At 27.0% G+C, this 19,978-nt stretch overlaps 1 protein-coding gene across 1 annotated transcript; it reads right to left on the bottom strand.

Moving 5' to 3' along the window:
• Positions 1–5,333: 5,333 nt before the first annotated feature.
• Positions 5,334–19,923, bottom strand: LOC132941532 (mutS protein homolog 4-like). Its single transcript, XM_061009629.1, has 18 exons — positions 19,804–19,923; positions 17,940–18,025; positions 16,171–16,573; positions 14,773–14,873; positions 14,554–14,702; positions 14,275–14,465; positions 14,071–14,192; positions 12,261–12,481; positions 11,943–12,134; positions 11,688–11,874; positions 10,781–10,923; positions 10,491–10,594; positions 10,188–10,407; positions 9,789–9,890; positions 9,606–9,719; positions 8,119–8,327; positions 7,221–7,404; positions 5,334–5,765 (listed from the first exon to the last, which is right to left on the bottom strand). Exons 2-18 carry the CDS (start codon positions 18,004–18,006, stop codon positions 5,508–5,510), a joined length of 2,967 nt encoding a protein of 988 aa, XP_060865612.1. The 5' UTR covers positions 18,007–18,025; positions 19,804–19,923; the 3' UTR covers positions 5,334–5,507.
• Positions 19,924–19,978: the final 55 nt, after the last annotated feature.

The following is a 19,978-nucleotide window of genomic DNA, read 5'->3' as shown; positions in this document are numbered from 1 at the left end:
GATTGGAATTCGTCGTAACATGAAACAAATTTGTATCTAGTAGGTCTCTTTTTTAGTTTTAACGATTGCGCAAAACAACTATGAAAATACTTGAAGTCATCTGCCCTATAGTAATAAGTAATAAGTATTTAAAATGTAGATAAGCACTGAAGCACTCCAGTAAGCCGACATTTAATTGGGTATAGGTACCACTTCCCTCCGTACACCTAACTTTTAAATAGGTAGGTACCTATTTTTAAAGTTATAATTATAATTAAATAACTAATTAGCTAATCGTTCGAAATTTAAATTTAAACATGGAAATTCTCAAAAAAAAATTGAATTTTGAAATAAGAAGTTAAAATATTATAAAAAAATAGTTATAACTTATAATAATAAAAAAAAAATTTTTAAAAAATGGTAAAATTAAATTTTTCAAATTGTGTAAAAAATATTTTTTAAATGTTAAATTTGTTTGTTAATGATTGTGAAATTTGCTTAACTACTGGTGCACAGTATTGCCAACACTGTTATAACAACTATAGAATATGGACATATATGGTATTAATACTTAGGTATAGGCTATAAAAGTCAATAAGTCATCTATTATAATGCAGTGCACTTATACCGTTTTAATGTCACGTATTATTATGTAGACTTTGGCCACTGGTCACTGGATGCATATTATAGAATATAAAATATAGTCCGCTTCGGCGGAGTAATTTGGTCATGTTTGTGTGGAGGGTTAAAAAATGTACCCCCACCACAAAAACAAAATGTGGTTTGTATTATTGACACCTCTCAGTGCAACCATTCTGATCTACTGATCTGTATAATGTAAACGCATCATAAATAATTACATACTTTTACCATAGTAATACCATAGCGAAATGAATACATTAGAACTTAACTAATATAGTAATATGTAATATATTGTACATCATTCAGTAATTTATTAGTAGGTAAATCACACAAACACTCAATATGACGACATATTGAAATTATACACATCATGAATGAAGGCTGCCAAATCCCGCGCTTGATTAGATACACTTATAAAAAAGTTATATAATTAACTACTAGGTCAAACTGTCAAAATTATATAATACATTTAACTTTATTAAAATTAGAAAAAAACGATTGAAATGACAACGACAGAAAATCAAAATATGGCTACACAATAACCAATCGAAAGATAACTTTTCATGCAATTTATAGGCATTTTATAAATTATAATATAGCTACCGAGCTTAGTGCCAATTGAATGATATTAAAATATTAAATGTTAATATAATATTATACAACAATATTTTCGTTGTTTTTCAAATTATACATCTGGGATCTATAGAAACAAGTAGGTTATAGGTTAACTTTATATTCATAATTCATGAAAATTGCGTAAAAAAACTAATAGGTATCCAAATGTATTTAAATTAAAATCACTAAACTAAAGCTGGGTTTCCACTATATAGTGCGATTTTGTAGAGTTGAATATATAGTAAACTAAGTCTTGTAGGTAATGTGTTACCAACAATCTGTTACCTACCACCTGCGTAATATCATTGTTTATACATATTATTAAACTATAATCAATATTAATAGGTAGATATGTTAGTAGTTTGTTAGTGGCAATGTTTATGTTTAGCCATTTTAGTGAATTACTAGTCAATAATTATTACATTGACTAATTTGGTAAATTAATAACCATATTTTCTAGCAATTTTAAATAATGTTTAACTGTCTCAAGCAGTGGTGAAAATATATTTATTATATTATATTACCTTGTCATTATCATGAATGTCTACAAATGTAATTTATTGTTCTAGCAAATACAAATGATAATTATTATCAATTAGTTAAAATACAAAAGTATGAAACCAGTAGGTATTATACATGTTTGTTTTCTAATTTCAATAAAAATAGACATATTTGACATTTAAAAAAATATTTATAATTTAAATTTTATTATCTTCCTACTACCTAGCAATAATAATGTTATACCTATAACACAAACGAATTTTAATATATATAATAATAATGCTATACCCAGAGGCGTATATGATATTGGCACCCCTTTTTTCTCAATTTCCTTTTACTCATTCTCACAAAAAACTTGTAAGCCCCTTCAAATTAGAAAATTTACTTTTTCTCTCCGTTAAAATTGATACCCCAAAATGTATATTTTTCCCCTTATTGTAATTAATATGCTTCCACTAGTTTAGAAAACACTTGTATTTTATCATTACCAATCTATTCATTCCTAATAAAAAAAGCCAATCTTTATAATTAAATAAAACAAATTATAATTTTAGATTTTAGCCTTTTTTCTAAATTGTACATATGAAAATATAATTAAATACATTACATATATATGTGTGTAGAAATGTAAAAGATATACTAATAAAAGATACTGCAGGTTATCGCTAATATAATAACTCAACTCATCCAATAAAATAAAAAAAATAAATTTTTTTTTTTTGTTATAACTTCACTTTGAAAACAATTTAACCTACAGCTACGGTGCCCCCTTGAGGAACTCAGAATTTGGCGCCCGGGGAAATTGCCTACTGACCCCCCCCCCCCACTCTAAATAAGCCACTGACTATACCTACATATAAAATAAAATAATAATTTGGATGATGACGATGGGTCATTTTAGGTTGGACGTGATCATTTTCGTTATCGTAATATGTAATATAGTATACATAATATATTGTAATATCGACAATGCCTATAGTGAATACATACACTTAGATTACTGCCTAATATTTTATCAAGTCAATGATATAAATTATTACGGATCACCATTATTTCCTACATTGTCTATAGTCTCTAATGGTATTGCCTAGTGATTGTTGACAATATCTGAATTTACATGATTGCCGCTAACAGATATACAAAACACGAAATGGTGTAGTGGAAACCTGGCTTATAAATTATAATTTATAAAACATGATTACACTCAAGTACAGCTTAAACAGTTTAAATATTGAAATATGATATGGTTACAAAATTAATATTTTACATACTATATGTATATTTCTATAAATCAATCAAATATTGAAGAATGATTAATTTATTGGAACTAACACAAATTACTTGATATTACTATATTGATTTTATACTAATAACTATTATAAACTATTATAAAATCATTATTCATTACCTATATAAATTTGATAGAAATAAATAATTTGATACATTTTTGTAACTATAAAACCAAAATAATCGAATGCACATTTTATAGATTCTGAGCGGAGCGATGAATGTATTGATTTTACAATGATGCGTGATTTTTAAAAATAATTTATCGATATTAATTTGTTGTGCACTTGTGCCTGTAATCACTTTTAAAAGCAGTAAAAATGGGGCACCTCCAATATATTTTCAGGTATGAAACTATGAAAGTGTATCTAGTTGGTGCCTTGGTAGGTCAAAGGTAAAAAATGCACAGTGTCTAATTAGTAAACTAGTAAATTACACTGTAAATTAACTTTTCTTTAATAATTGGGAAAAACAGGAATTTTTATGCAAAATCAATTTTAACATAAATGATTTTCTCATTTTGTTGTATTTCAAAACCGAATAATCTTTGGAAAATAATAAATTAATAAACTTTCATTCATAAAAAAATGTTTGCTCAGTCAAAAATTTAGTAAAAGTTAAAAGTTTTTATTGCTGCAATTTAAAAAAAAATGTATAAGCTATTTAAAAATATTAAAGGTACACAATATAGGTACCATTTTTTTAATAAGCATTTGTTCAAATGTTGTCAAAATTCATCATAATTATGGTTATTTGCAAAGTATTTTGTAGTTAAAAATATGTAACAAATATTCAATTTTTTTAGTTAAGAGGTTTCTCCTCTTAAGTAATACTTACTTAAACCCAAAATTCTAATAAATATAAGGATAAGAAAAATTTATAAACATTTGAATTTCAAATTTTGACAACATTTAATATTTAAACAAAGATTAAAAATTTTAGTTATTTTGTTGTAACTAAAAAATATTCGTGGGGGTGGGGAGGGGGGGGTTGAAATGTTTATGTATATTTTATTTTTATTTTTATTTTTAAATGAAATCAACAATCTATACCACTTGGCACAATAAGAAGATGTGAAACAGATTTTATACAAATTATTAAAAAAAAAATACAAGTATCCTTAATAACATTTATACATACATAGCGTGACAATTTTGAGAAAAGCAGCCACCCATTAGTAACACTTTCATTTGCTATATGGTACCTATATCATTGTATTTTACTATACACAATTTTTAAAATATTTAGATTATTGTTAAGAAGGTATTCAAAACCGTTTTTCGTATGCAATACTTTATCACTTAATTCAAATTTAACAGATTCATTACAGTAGCCTACTCAAATATGACGAGCCTACACCGTACTCATATGCTGAACAAGAGAGTGGTTAACAAATCTTTTAAATTTATATTGATGGAAATTATGAAGGTATAAAAAAACAGACCACGCATGCGACTATAATTATATTGTACTATAATATAATAAATAAAATTATTATTAATATATTCAAACAATTTTTTTTTATGTTATAAATTATAATATTGACATTATTTTAGCTACCTACTACAGTTTTTGGTATAACGTAATATTTTAAATACGATCATGATTCATGAAGTATAAATAAATGCTAATGAATACGTCATCTTCATGAATTCAATAATTATCAATCATCTTAAGTGCCTTAACCAAACAAACAATAACCTATACCTGCAGTTTAAAGATTATAATCTATAAAGGTATAGCTGCGGGTAATGTACCTACTACCTATATATTTCATTCTTGTAATTAAATAGATGATAAAAATAATGGAAATTTTTTTTATTTATAATTTAATTAGTAGTATCATAAATTGTATGCACAACTTCAGTTTACATGAACTGAACTACAATCCATAGATAATATTATGTAGATACATGAATAGGACATGCATTTATGTATTCAATACCTACTGTCCTACCTAGTGTGATTGAAGAGCATACTAGTTAGTAGTTACCTACTAGAGTGGATACATGTAATTGAGGTTGTCATAAAAAGAAATAATATTAAAATTAATTGAATTTTATGATGTTACAGTACACACGTGATCAATGGAGAATGTGCGATGAAAATTAAGACTTTTGTTATTGTTCACCTATCAATCACCTACATATTGTTCATACCTACACAAAGAGCTCACGCAAGTTACGCCCCACATGCATTTAATAAATACATTAAAATGATACAAAAATATTTATTTCTTTTGGTAGTAAGTGATAGTAATTACCTAATAAGTAATTTCTATCAAGTTTATTTGAAATAACAATGCAACCAAATATTACCTACCGCTGTACTCTATATTATATAAATACCTATATAATATTTATATTATTTTTAATTAGAACTTAACAGTTTTCTTACTACTTTAACAGTTTAATGTATAATAATATTAAGATATTTTTAAAACATATTACTTTAAAATCTTAAAATATATATATTTCTGTTTATTATATAAAATTATTAGTTGACGATGTTGTGTTATAATCACTTAATCTTTGCGTATACATTTCCTCATCGGAGTCTAAACATTCCATCCATGGGTCAATATTTTTTCTTCTATTTTCTTTTAAATTATTCATCATTTCTGATACTACCGACTGAAAGTTGGATATATTGAGACTTTCTGTATCTTTCATGCTTAACAGCTTTTGAATACAAGTATCCAAAATTAGGTCTGCTTCATTTGATGGATTTTCTGGTAACGCCTATACGTGAGGACCATACAATTACAATAATATTATATTAATAATTACGATATAAAATTGTTTGATTACCATTTTTGTGTACTAAATATAACGTATTCACACGTTATAATATAAAATGTATAATTTTGGTATCTAAGAATAACTGTTTGGGAACTAGTGCAGGGACCACCTAAATTACTCATTCACTTCTGTCTAGAACAGTCAGTCTTAACAGTCGTTAAGTGCACACGTTTTATTTTTGCTCCACATTATTTCGTAAAATTGAATGAGTTCTTACAGTCAGTGGTCATATTATAATTTATATCAACAGAATCGTAGTAATACGACTCTTCAACTTGTATGTATATTACACAACTAAAGATAAACTTGCCCCCTTAGTCTATTACGAAAATCAAAATTTGTTTTGTTAATTTATTTTTATCAAATATATTAAATAATATTAATAATACATTCGATTTAAAATATACAATATATTGCCTATCTGCATATTGCAATCGAAATAGCGGCTGTTTTTATCTCATGGTGGCAAGGATCCGTTATCTCGTTAATTAATTATTATTAATCCGTGATAAATACGACTACTATGCACGAATCACGGAAAAAAGTCCGGTAATACAGTGTAATAGGAAGACCTGACAAAAAAAATAAGAAATTATGCTACTTAAACTTATGACAAAAAATATGAAAATTATATGATTATAGTAAATAATTTAAGAAATATACTCATGCATAACATGTTAGCAAATTCCCAAAAAAAATGTTTTGAAAATTTTATTAAGTACATAAATATTCATCATGCATTATAAAGATTTCTGAGTTTAATTAACTACAGTCATATAAAATATAATATATTTAAAAAAAAAAATTAATTTTTATAATTTTTATCTAGGTCTTGTTATAATATTATGATTTTCTCAGTTTAGTTAACAATCGTCTTAAAAATAATATATTTAAAAAAAAATTACAGTTAGTTTATATTATTAATACTAATAAAATTGGAACGTTTGATTGTGCATCACATTGTATTTTTCCTAACTATATGTACCGGACTTTTTCACCACGGACTTTTTTACCGTTAACTGTAGTAACTAGTAGTAGTGTTATAAAACTACATCTAACACTCAATAATTAAAATATCTAAATCACTTTTGTTTGAAATTTGAATGTGACTATCTTATTTAATTTGATGAAGTTTAGATTCTATTTTGTATCATCGGAATAAATTTAATATTAACCTAGGTATGTCATTTATTAGAATTAAACAGATGATTTTATTTTAATACATTATAATGGTCTATAGAAAATATTAGAGATACATAGAATAACTATAAGCTAAATTTATAATTTATTGTGAATTCTTTATCTTTTAATTCCATTTACGATATATTAAGTTTTTAAATACACTAAAACATTATAACTGTATTGTATTGAATGCAATAAAGCTACTTAACTTACTGTTCTTGTTTGACGTAGACATTTTCCAATTTCTGTAGCATGTTCAATTAAATGTTCTGGCATTTTTACATCTCTAGCCAAGGTTAATCCATAGTCATCAACATCCGTTGCTCCCGGGCATAATTTATACGTATAAGTCAATCCATTCGAAGAATCTCTCGACGGTAATGCCTCCATATGATAACTAGAATAATATATTGTATAATATAGTATAAAAATACAAAACTGTCATTCTATTATTTCAATAGATGAATATAGAAATATAGAATACGCGGGTTGTTCAACAAATATCCAGATTATTGGTAACTAATATTATTACACCAAAATCAACTATAGATAACTTCTAGTATTTTAGTAAGCAATTAAATTAATTATCTCAAACCAGTCATTGACAGACAACAGTGACTGTTCATAGTTAGATGTACCTACATTAGTATATAAAACTGGCCAAGTGAGGGCCACTACATGCAAATTACGTGCAGATTATTACATTTTATCTTTATTTTGGTATTTGGTGCAAATTACAAGTTCTCGGGTGAGCCCTGAGTGAGCTTAAATATCGTGAACAGATGTTACCATTAGTCTTGTTCAAAAAAAGAATAGAAAACGATTGACGATTGAACTTCGAGTATAGGTTGGTATAGGTTGGTATAGGTATCATTCGATTTTAACTGACGAATTGAATATGGAATAGTGGAATACGTATCCTCAAAGTAAGTGTCAATGTTTTTACAGAGGACCAGATGGAACATCGAATCGAGACGGAAGAAGTATGAAAAAATCATTATTTTTTCTTGCGACTTTACGTAATATGTATGGATTCAAATCTAACTACATTTGAAACTACTCATCAAACATTTGAATTAATTAATATGAAAATATATAACTGTTTTGTTACTTTAATACATTGCAGTATAAATCTTGAAGTTTTGTTATCAAAGTACTGTGTGTAGCAAAAAATATAAAAGCACAGGATTGCATTATGTGTTCACAAATTGCCCATGCTAAAGTTGATCCTTCTTCGCAAGAAGTAGCTCGACATAATTCATCAATAATTACTAAACTATGTTTTGTCAGTGAAGGAAGTATGCCATTTAATTCTTTTATCTAAAAAATACAGTTTCAATATAATATTGATTCATTATAGGAAAATATGTCTAAAATTCTCATCGCAATTCCATAATAAATGATTACATTTCATGGAATTATAAAATAGTTAATGTTTACCATGATATCAAAAATATAATTACAACAATTACAACAATATTACTCTAATAGACGACATTAAAATTACGTCAATTACGAACTGTATTTAAATATTTTATTTATTTCTTTAAAGTTATGTAACTTTACTCATTTATTATTAAACTAAACAATTTAGTATTTACCAGTATAGTTTTTAATAACAAAATTATTAACCCATAATAATATAATCACTTAGTAATAACTAATAACTAAATAGTTATAGTATATACGAATATACATAATATAATATTTAATCAATAATACTATTATTATTATTTGTTTATTCCTACATAGGTACCAGAAAATAATTGTTTGCCTTAAATTATGATTATAACAAAGCAAAGATATGTATTTGTTGTTAATGCCTTTGTAATAAATTATCAGGTATCAAGATAAAATAACATAATGCGACCGTCGACCATATACTAAGGCACTAATACACTATAATAACCAAAAACATGATATTTCTTTTAATTGCTTTATAATTAATATTAAGATAGTTTTGATTTATGACATATAATGAAATATGCCAATATCCACAGGTATAGTATTATAAACGCTGATACTAGATATTCATAATGTCAAACAAGCATAACTGACAACTGTGACTACACTCTACAATTAAATATATACATATATACAATATACATAGCATAAACACATACACAAAAATTATAAATATATAGTAAAAATACTAAAGTTGTATTAATCAAAGGAAGTGAAAGTACAAGTTAATTAATAATTAGTTAAACAATACAAGTTACAACTAATTACAGGCGCGGATTCGGGGGAAGGGCTATTGGTGCTGGGGAACCCCCTGGCGTCTAAGCCACCAATAAAACCAATTTGTATTAATAATTAAGTAATTTAAAATAGAAAGGTGTAACCATTTTTTTTTTTTGAGCACCCCTTGTTAAAATCTTCTAGACCGTGCCTGTAGACTATATAAATAAATATGCAATGACACAAAATACAAAAATGTTTGGATATATTGTATGTATGACTCGTATAAGGTTATTACAATAAGTGTTCTCTTATTTATTTGTATTTCCTTATTCCTAACCTTCCATTGTTATGCAAAATTAATTTGTTTAATTTTACATTAAAATATACAATGAATATTAAAGATATAATAAATACCTCTAAAACCCAAGTGGACGCATTCGATTCTATGCTGTCTCCAAAACCAATTCTCGTAAACAACCGATCGCATATACGAAATTGAGCAAATGTTGCAGGCACAAAACATCCGATCTGGAATTTTAAATTTAATAAAATAGGCTGGTTACTTTAAAGTTTAAATCATTTTTTGTCTTAACCTACCTGAGCAATAATTTGTAATAATGCCACTTGACGTATATAAATGCTTTTCCCGCCCATATTAGGTCCAGTTATGATGTTTAAATTCTTATCAGTTGAAGCAAACTACAATCATAAATAAAATCTAGAATTACATAAATGTTCATCAAAAGGTAAAGATATGTACGACCATTTATTATAAATACTATTTATAATCAATAATACGACGTACGTCGGTCGTCGAACCTAGAAGAAAAAACTTTACTATAATTATAAAGATTAAATACTTTGAAACACGTACTTTGCTCGTATATTTTATTTAATATAAAAATATTAATATTTTAATGTTTAATTATTAATTTTCTCTTATTTAACTTCTATATATTTTGTACAATAATTAATTTAATTTTTGTTAAAACTTACAATATCGTTATCAACTGTTACAACCGAATTAATAATATCTAATATTGGATGTCTAGAACTTTTGATATCCATGTATTGTCCAAATGTTGGTCTAGTTAATCCAGAACGCATACTATATTGGGCGAATGAAAATATTAGATCTAAATCGGCAATACCATTACACAAATCATATATACAACTAATATACTTTCTTAGCTCTTTTAGCATTTCATTTAATATTCTAAATAAAATAAATATTTATACATTTTAATTTGATTTAAGTAAAAATGTTAACATTTAAAATTATAAGCTCATTTAGCTTACGCATTAGTCAATATTTCCACTTCATTTAACGCTTGAGTAAGACGGATGTTTAGTACTAATAAATCTTCTGTTGTAAATTTTACAATATTTTTTACGCATTCAACCTACAAACATTTAATTTGTTGGTATAAGTATACTGGAAAGACAATTAATTTGGTATTTGGTACACATAATATAATATTTATAGGTAATAGGTATTTATTATTTAATTATTGTAACTGATTAGTTAGGTACCTATATTATGTTAAAATTATTTATTTATTTAACGCAATATTAAGCAATTAACTTACATTTTTACAAATACTCGGAGGATGTTTGACATTGAAATTTTTAATATTCTTTAATTCTACCTGTACATGAAAACCTCTTTTACATGTATTTTGTGGAATCAAATATTCCGTTTCTAATTGTACACCTAAAAGTTTTACTTTATCTAAAACAGTAAATTGTATTTATATACAAACGATACATCAATAGTATAATATATTCAATATTTAGTATTGGGCATTGGCGTGGTAATCAGAAGAAGGTTTTGGGAGGTTATCCCCTCTATGTCTTTTAAGCCCCTCTAAAAACGAATACAAAAATAAATTGGAATTTTTTTCCTTATAAATATTTCCAAAATATACCTACCTATTATAAAAGTATTACATAGATTATTTTCTTAGTAAAAGTGGTTAATTTAAAAAATCAAAAAACCCGAACAAAAACAAGAGAAAATTAAGGGAAGACGGGAATTGTTCATGCAAAAACCGTTTATAAACAAAATAGATTATGGTTTTTGGTGTAACTCAAAAACAAATACCCATAGATACTTTAAATTTTCATAAAATAATTATACTAATATAATATTGATCGGTAATATTAGTTTGACTCTTTTTGAGAACCAATAAATAAATAAATTACTATAGTATTGTAGAAATATAAATAAATCATAAAATATACTTAGTAATATAGCATATAACAGACCATTTTCGCTCAGAATCGTTTTTCATAGGTATATGATTTAGGAACAATTGAATTCAAATGTAACACAATATAGATTACAGTGACTATTACTCAATAACGAGATACACTCGACAAAGCGGACAGCGATTACTTACTTTTTAATAGGATTTAGGTAGTTTCAGCCCCCCCCCCCCCCATACCATCTCCCTCCAATAATTTTTCAACCTTTGTATACAGCTATATAAATACCATGAAATTCTTCAATTAATTCACTATAAATGGTACGAGCAACGTCTAGTAAATGATTTAAATTTGATTTAACAGCAAAACATCTTTGAAACTGAGATTGTGAAAATCCTTTTGATCTAGTAGACTCTTTATTTATAGTAATCTCAATTATTTCTAACATTTTTGAATATCCAGAATTGGATAATGTCTAAAAAAGGGACAGTAATATTCGTTATAAAACCCATTTGTCTTTTTTTAGTTTAATCCCAAACAAACCTTGCGTATTGAGGAAATGTATTCAGATTTAAATGGTTCTAAAATATCCACAAGAGCTGGTAATGCTTCTAATGTAGTTTTCAACAACAATGTATAATTTCCTTGTAACTTAGATAACTGTTGAGTATTTTTAGAAACTTTTGTACATAACCAATATAATTGTTCGACGTCAGTGAATTTTTGGATTACGTTCTAAAATAAAAATTTCGTAATCATAATAATGTGTAAATACTTACTTATAAACTGATGTTATTAATAATAAATGATAATATATATATATATTTTTAAATGAACATTGTAATTATAGTAATTAATTACTCGAAGTAAAATAAAGTTTTGTTCTGGGCTGCTTAAAATTTCTTCTACAGCTTCTTGGCGATTATGTATCAACCGAATATCGCTAGATGGCTGAAGGATAGAAGATCGGAGTCTTCTTTGACCTCCAATAGTAGCACACCGGTTTAAAACTTCAAACAGTGTATTTTTGGAATTTAATGAACTATTTAATACTAGTTCTAATCTCAAAGCCGTATTTGCATCTACATATGTGAAACCAAAAATGTATATGTTTTTACTTCTACAATATTTTTAAAAATGAATCTACTCAACAGAAATCGCCAATGGGCTTAATAAGAAATTCCCAACTCTTAACAGTTATCAGTGACATATCGAAAACAGTAGGTATTTAACATAAAATAGACGTAAAATTGCATCGAATATTTATTATACTTTATGGGCCATTTTTACAAACTATTAATATTGATATTAATAACTACAGTTTTCAAATCACTATAGATCCCATGGACCATATCTTATAAACCCATTACTATGGACCTTTTATCCTTATAGAACACAAAGTTAAATAACTCAAAAACCATTCGTACGAATTTTGATTTTCATACGTCAACATTTCAGAAAAATGATAAATAATAATAATAGCAGACACCGAGGTCGAGTCTCCAAGACCTCGTTAATATAAACAGAACGACACCCAAAGAGTGAAAAGAGCGATAGGTGAAGAGGAAACGTTACAGTTGGTGGAGGCGCCGGGCACAAAAATTTACAAAATAATAGTATAATTAGGTAATTTAGGTACATGCGTATATACCAAAAATGTTATAAAAGTTAAAAATAAAAATAATAATAAAACTGTCCGAACGAAATATAAATTATACAAATTATAATGTGTATTTACGTATTTACGTCAAAAAATCATTATAGATAATTATTATTGTAATAATCATAAAATATGTAGATATGTTAGTTAAGTTATGGTATAATATTTTTAACTATGAACTAAAATTATGTAATACAATTTGTAGATATTCTAACTATTAAGTCTAATATAAACCCATTATCATAACTATTTATATCGTTCTCCAACAGCATCTTTTTTCATTTTACATTTTTGAGTATATTTGGTAGAAATATTATTTAGTTTTCCATAAACAAGGCTGAACACTGGCGGAGTTTCCAAATACCCATTACAATTAAGAAAATAAAACTGGCGGAATTTACATCAGGCCTTTTCCGGGCTTTTCATTACCTACCTTTTTATCTGACCGATATTCTAGCGGAGTTTACAATCACCCCTAAAGTTACAGAAAAATGTTCTGCTCCGAAGTATGAAATTGTAAATTTATATTGTCATTAAAAAAGTAACAAACCAAAAATTGATAACGATATAAAATAGAAAAAATTACTAATATTTTTCCAAAATGTAATTTATGTAAAAAAAATAATATATTTATATTTAATAAAAGAATCGCACGGTACAACTGTACTGTTTGGTCTAGACTCTATATAGATATAAAATTCAGCAACTGAAATGTAAAAATTTAAATAAAATTCTGGTTTCTCTATGAAGCTTTGAAGTTTTGCAAGATTGAATAATTAAATCAAATTTGCAAAGTTGGGTAACTATATTAATAAGTAGTTATATTAGATAAAAGTTACAGGGAGGAAACCTGAACCAACGACGTATTAAGTAATTTTTTCATAAACTAATATAAGCAGCCAGGCTTTGTATCTATATGTATAGTATATTAGTATTAATACAATATATATTATAATAGTGTTCAGCGCCCAAAGGTAGAAATGTATAACAAAATAAATTAATACAATTTACCAAGAAACATGGACTTTTCAACTCCTTCGTATTCTATTCGCAGTGTACTTGAAGAAAAAATCACATTATGGTTAAACTCGATGTGTTTTAATAATGCTGCCGCAGCAGAAACTGCGTAAAATCTGTAAAATAAATTGTGATAGGTAGGTATAACAAATATTAGAAAATATAATATGTAGACTTTAATAAAAAAATATTTCTCACTTTGGCAACACCTGTTCTAATGTAGAAATGCATTCTGGTATAATAGAATTTTTTAAGTAAAGTTTACCTTCATATTCAGAAAAATGTTTTCGAGATGCAGTAAGTATAGTGCTTAATGGAAACTGACTTTTAATAGTATTGTACAACATTGTACCTTGCATCTGATCCATAAATGTATGTGGAACTAAAATCTATAAAACACGTAAATACAAATAATACTTTGTACCTACTTTTTTAATCAACTAATTATAAATAATTTATAACTGTTGAAAAAAATACCTCTGCGGGATTAAGAATATTTATTTTATTAATTGTGTTCATATACGTTTGAGTATCACTAATTTGACATAAGATCAATACTGGTCTTTTTAAATCAATTGCTGCCAATCCGATTTCACCTTGAGCGGAACCTCTTCCCTCAGTTAAAACTATAAACAGTTTGAAAATACTTTTTTATCATAACTTTCTACACTAAGTTGAACATAAAACATGTTTTACCTAATACAACACTGTTTGCCATTTCACTTTTACTATCAATTTTCTTTGCAAGTGGTGGATTACGGGATTTGTTTCGCACAACAGCTGAAACCGCCGAAACACTAAAAGTATAACAACCACCATTTCAAAAAATAGCTTTCATAATATATTTTAATTTATAGAAGGTACTAAATGTCTACATATTATACGAAGCTATTTTAGTAAAATAAAATACAACAAATATCCATGTAGCTTGCTATTCATAATTCAACATTCAACATTGTCTCAATAATTAGTAAGCAATTTGTAAGTTCAGCCGTTTAAACTTATCCGCAAAAGTTTATATTGTGGCTAACTATTTCAAAACCTGGTTGCTGTCATTTCCGAATTGTGCCACAATGTTGAATGTTGAATGAAAATTAAAAACTGTCAAGTCATCTCTCCCTTATTATACCTTGTAAAAGTAAGCTGTACGTAATTTATTCGAACTTTTACTGTGCTAAATTTTGTTACACAATCTAAAGTATTTGTAAGCACAAGTTCATAGTTAGTAAAGATACTGTTTCCCTGCAGCGTCAAACACTGGAACAGCACTGCCGCATCAGACGACACATGCAGACTCTGCTGCAGGGAAAACGTACCTTTATAAGGTAAACCCCAGCAAAACTTTTTGTTGGCAATTTATAATTAATCGTCCAAATTCTTGCTAAATGAGGGCTAATTATTATATATCAGTTTAGGAAATTATTTGAAAATTCTGAAAATCAATCTGAAAATATTTGCAAATTATATGCAAAATACTTAATACTATATGATTTCCAATAAATTCATCTTAGTGGAATAAGAAATTTCACGCACATCAAGTTTATTGTTCTGTAGGTGTCTTATCGTACATACTGTGGAAGCATATTTTCCACATTCAACAATAGATGTTATAGAATATGTTAAGCATGAATAGCTCTAAAAAAGTCCAAAGTAAAAAAGTTCTAAGCTTTAAAAGTCTGGGGTAAAAAAGTCCGGTATATAACAATATTTAAAATAATAAATTTAAAACAAATTTACATAATACAAATATATTATAATGATTTCTCGGTTTAATTAACTATTAACTATCGTCATATAAAATATAATATATTTTAAAAAGAAAATTTAATTTTTATAATTTTTATCTAGGTCTTAAGCCGGTGATTTAATCTAATATTATAATTTCTCAGTTTAATTAACTATCATCATAAAAATAATGTATTTATAAAAAAATTAAAGTTAGTTACAACTTATATTATTAATACTAATAAAATTGGAACGTTTGATTGTGCATACAATCTAATTTTTCCTTTTTTCCTTCCGAACTTTTTACGATTCGGACTTTATTACCTCGGAGTTTTTGGTAGTCTACCGTTAAGCATCATTATTCATTACCTACAGGCTGGTGTCGTTGCAAAAGATTTAGGCTTTATAAGTTGACGGGGTGTGCTGTTGACCACAAAATCTTCAAGTTTTTGACTAACATCGTATTCTGGTACGTAAATGCGGTGATTGGCCACCGTATTCGGAATATCAAAATTGTCGCTTTGGATTGTTTGTCTAGGCGCTGACAATGACTGAGTGTATTCAATATCCGAAGTTTCTGCAGGTAATCCACCATCATTTACTCCGAAATATCTGCTGTCAGGCGTCATTAAATCAGACCTACACATCGAACGAGAGTGCACTCCGCTGCTATCAATAACCAAATTTGTCGATTGGTGATTCGTATTATTTGTAAAATTTTTGGGCAATTGACTTGTTTTATACCGTGATAAGTTGTATTGGCCAAGTCTTCCTGTTTGAACGAAAATGAAAAATAATACTGCATATTACTGCTGTAATACTATCTACAGCTTATGTATTGTACAATAATAACAAAATTAAAATAAAAAAGGTGGGAAAGTGGGTGTCGCTTTGCTGTACAGTAGGTTATAAGTGGATCACTGTAATGGATGGTATTAAATTAGAATACAATCATATAATAAAATTGTACCTATACGAAAAACGATTCTGAGCGAAGACGGTCAGTCAGCCTACTATATATTACTAAGTATATTAGATGATATTTTTGTGAATAAAGTAATTTATTAATCTATTTACGTGAAACCTTGTTTTAAATTTTCAATCATTAGCTATAAAAGTTGAAAATTGTATATATTTTTAACTACAAAATAATATTTACATTTCAAATTTGATAAATTTTGTCAAAATTCGAACTTTAAATGCTTATCAAAAAAATGTGTGCCTATAAATATTTTTTAACTGCTATTGTAACAATATATCAGGAGCCTAATCAGAGCTCTGCACGGTCCGTTTTCTTATAGACCGAACCGGACTGATTATTTTTAACAGAGACCAGGACTGGACCGGATCTATAAAATAAAAATGAAGTCAGACCGGACCGGACTGATTTATTTTATTTAACAAAAACCAGGGCCGGACCGGACCGGACTGTTACATTTGAACAAATACCAGGACCGGATCGGCCCAGACCGATAAAATAAAAATGAAGCCGTATTACAAAAACAAACCGATAGGATATCCCAGAAAAATTAAAAATCATTTATATTTATTTTTGAATCCGATAATAGTTAACAATATTACTAATCATTCCAGGAATAAATGTTATCATTTTATTAGCAGAAAGAAAAGAATTCGGAGATTAAATGACTTAATTCATAATTGTAATTACATTTTTTTAATCGTTAAAATTGTGAAAATGACCTGCTAAGTTAAATCTATGCTAAATTAAACATGTCAGGAAACGTTTTTAAACCCGCCAGTGTATGACACCAGAATATGATTAAACAGAAATAGAACTAAGCTGGGCTGAAGAAAAATGTTGTATGAGTATACCTATAAGGTAAGGTAATATACACCATATTGATATTATAAAATAATGACCACTTTGAAAATTTATAGAAACGCAGGTTAAGATCGTTATTAGGATACGTGGTTAAATTTTTTTGAAAAAATGTTTCTATTATTCGTAAATTGTGCAAATCAGTTGTGTTTTTGTGCACAAATGGGCTGTAAAAAAGGTAAATGTGTGCAAATGAATTGTAGCCGGTTTTTTCTTATTCCATACAACAATGGATCATACAATCACATTATTGGGAATATAATATAATACTTATATTATACGAATTGATAATATTTACTTATTTGAAAATCATTCTCCGTTGTTTTTCGATGAGTACCTGTTTTATTCTTATGCACCACGTTCATTTTTAATATTTATTTTCACCTGTAGAATAGTTAATAGATTAAGTATTATTTAGTAAACAGAAATATTGTAGATTTAGAACCATATTAGATACAGGTACGTAATTTCAGTATTTAATGAATAATGATACCTATAAAATATGCTATAAGAAAAGTAAAATACGGTGTAGTTATATAATTTGGGTATATTGTATAGCAGCATTTCTTAAACTTTTTTACCCGTGGAACCTTTTTTTTAAGTTCACTTTTATCGTGGAACCCTACTTTTTTTTAGCTTTCAACAGTAAGTCATTATACCTTGACAATTAGAACCATACTAACCACACTTTGTTTCAATAGTTTTAATGTGTCATTTTATGTAAGAATTATTTGCAATAATAATTATAATAATTTCATTTAATAATAATGTGTACACACTATTCAAAAAATATTTTGAATAATAGACAATAACAGGACTTCTAAATTTTAATTTTAATGAGATGAGTGAAATTACTTTTTATCAAGCCTGAACATAAACGAGTTAAAAAGTTAAAAGTAAAGTTAATTTTAACTTTTTAAAATTTGATTTTCATTAACTTAATTTTTAACTAAACTTATTTTAATTGATATAAACTTAATAAATAACGAATTACTTTTAATCAAATTCAAGTTAAGTTAATTTAAAAATAATTAAATAATAAATATAATAAAAATAAAAATTATTATTGATGTTGCACATTACATAACCATTTACTAGAATAGGAAATTAGAAATATAGTTAAATTAATTTTTTGTTCAATTAACCAGAATTCTTCAAGAAAAATAACTTAATTAAATAGTAAATACATGTTACAGCAGCAAAGCCATTTAGGTATATATTATATTATAATATTTTAATATTAAAAAAAAAATTATTATAACTTAACTGAGTTAAAAAAAAATTAGCTTAACTGTTATTTTTAAACTTTTTAAAATGTTTTCCATCGACTTAACTTAACTCAGTTAAAAAGTATCATTAACTTGCCCAGGCTTGCTTTTTATTATTACAAATATTCTTAATATTGGGCTTTATTTATGAAAGTTGTATTCCTCATATGAGGCTCGGCATCAATTCTGTTGCGGTATTTTGTTTTTGTTGGTACATAGGTGGTGAACCCCGTTTCACACATTTTATTCGTGGTTATAAAATGTAAAAGTACCAACACGGCCATTTGTGACAATTAAGGATATTCATCTTTTGAAATACACAAACATTTAACACAGAGATCGATTTAAAATTTTGAAAAAAAGCAATTAAGTTTCGCGGAACCTTGGGGTTCCGCATAACACCGTTTAAGAAACGCTGCTGTATAGTAATAACACAGAATAGATTACATAAGTTATAAGTAATAAATAATAACTTATAATAATATCAGTGTGGCAAATACTACCTAATAGTATAATTGCATATTCGCAGAATATAATATGGCGGGTTAATCCAGTAAAAATCCAGAGTTAATCCAGATTCCAGAGTATAAATATAAATATAAGATGACGTTGGATTTGTCTCATTCTGACAGGCACTGTGTGCACCGTGCAGGGAAAATTGAAAAACAGCTGGTGTAACCATGTAGGTCACCCTTGCTCTATGAGACATCTCTTGCCGATGATATTTTTGTTTTATTTTATTTTGAAGTTATCGACCGCCGAAAACTCATTACCATTATTTAATTTTTTCAACATCTCCCCGACCGGGACAACAACTAAAGACCCGAACAGCAATTAAACCCGCCCCGTAATAGTAGACAATTACCTATTAAACATAAACTAATAAAGGCTTACCTTAAACAACAAAAAAGAATATATTTAATTTGTGTTGGAACTTGTGAAACTGATTAATCTGTATGAAAAATGACTGGTTACATCTGAATGACAAACAAATTTTCTTTATAAATCGTGAACAAATGTGATTGATATTGACAAAATAATTCTTTATTAGCTTCTAAATTAGCGCGAA

Source organism: Metopolophium dirhodum, chromosome 3, assembly GCF_019925205.1.
Source record: "Metopolophium dirhodum isolate CAU chromosome 3, ASM1992520v1, whole genome shotgun sequence".
Lineage (NCBI taxonomy): Eukaryota > Metazoa > Arthropoda > Insecta > Hemiptera > Aphididae > Metopolophium > Metopolophium dirhodum.
This window is presented reverse-complemented; position numbering and strand designations above follow the sequence as displayed.

What these genes read in the sequence shown, in the direction of transcription:
- LOC132941532 (XM_061009629.1), bottom strand. Translation starts at nt 18,006, where the DNA reads ATGAACGTGGTGCATAAGAATAAAACAGGTACTCATCGAAAAACAACG. An exon ending in CTCCGAGTATTTGTAAAAAT is followed by an intron (nt 10,595 to 10,780) that starts GTAAGTTAATTG and finishes AAATGTTTGTAG; the next exon opens with GTTGAATGCGTAAAAAATAT. An exon ending in GTGGAAATATTGACTAATGC is followed by an intron (nt 10,408 to 10,490) that starts GTAAGCTAAATG and finishes TATTTTATTTAG; the next exon opens with AATATTAAATGAAATGCTAA.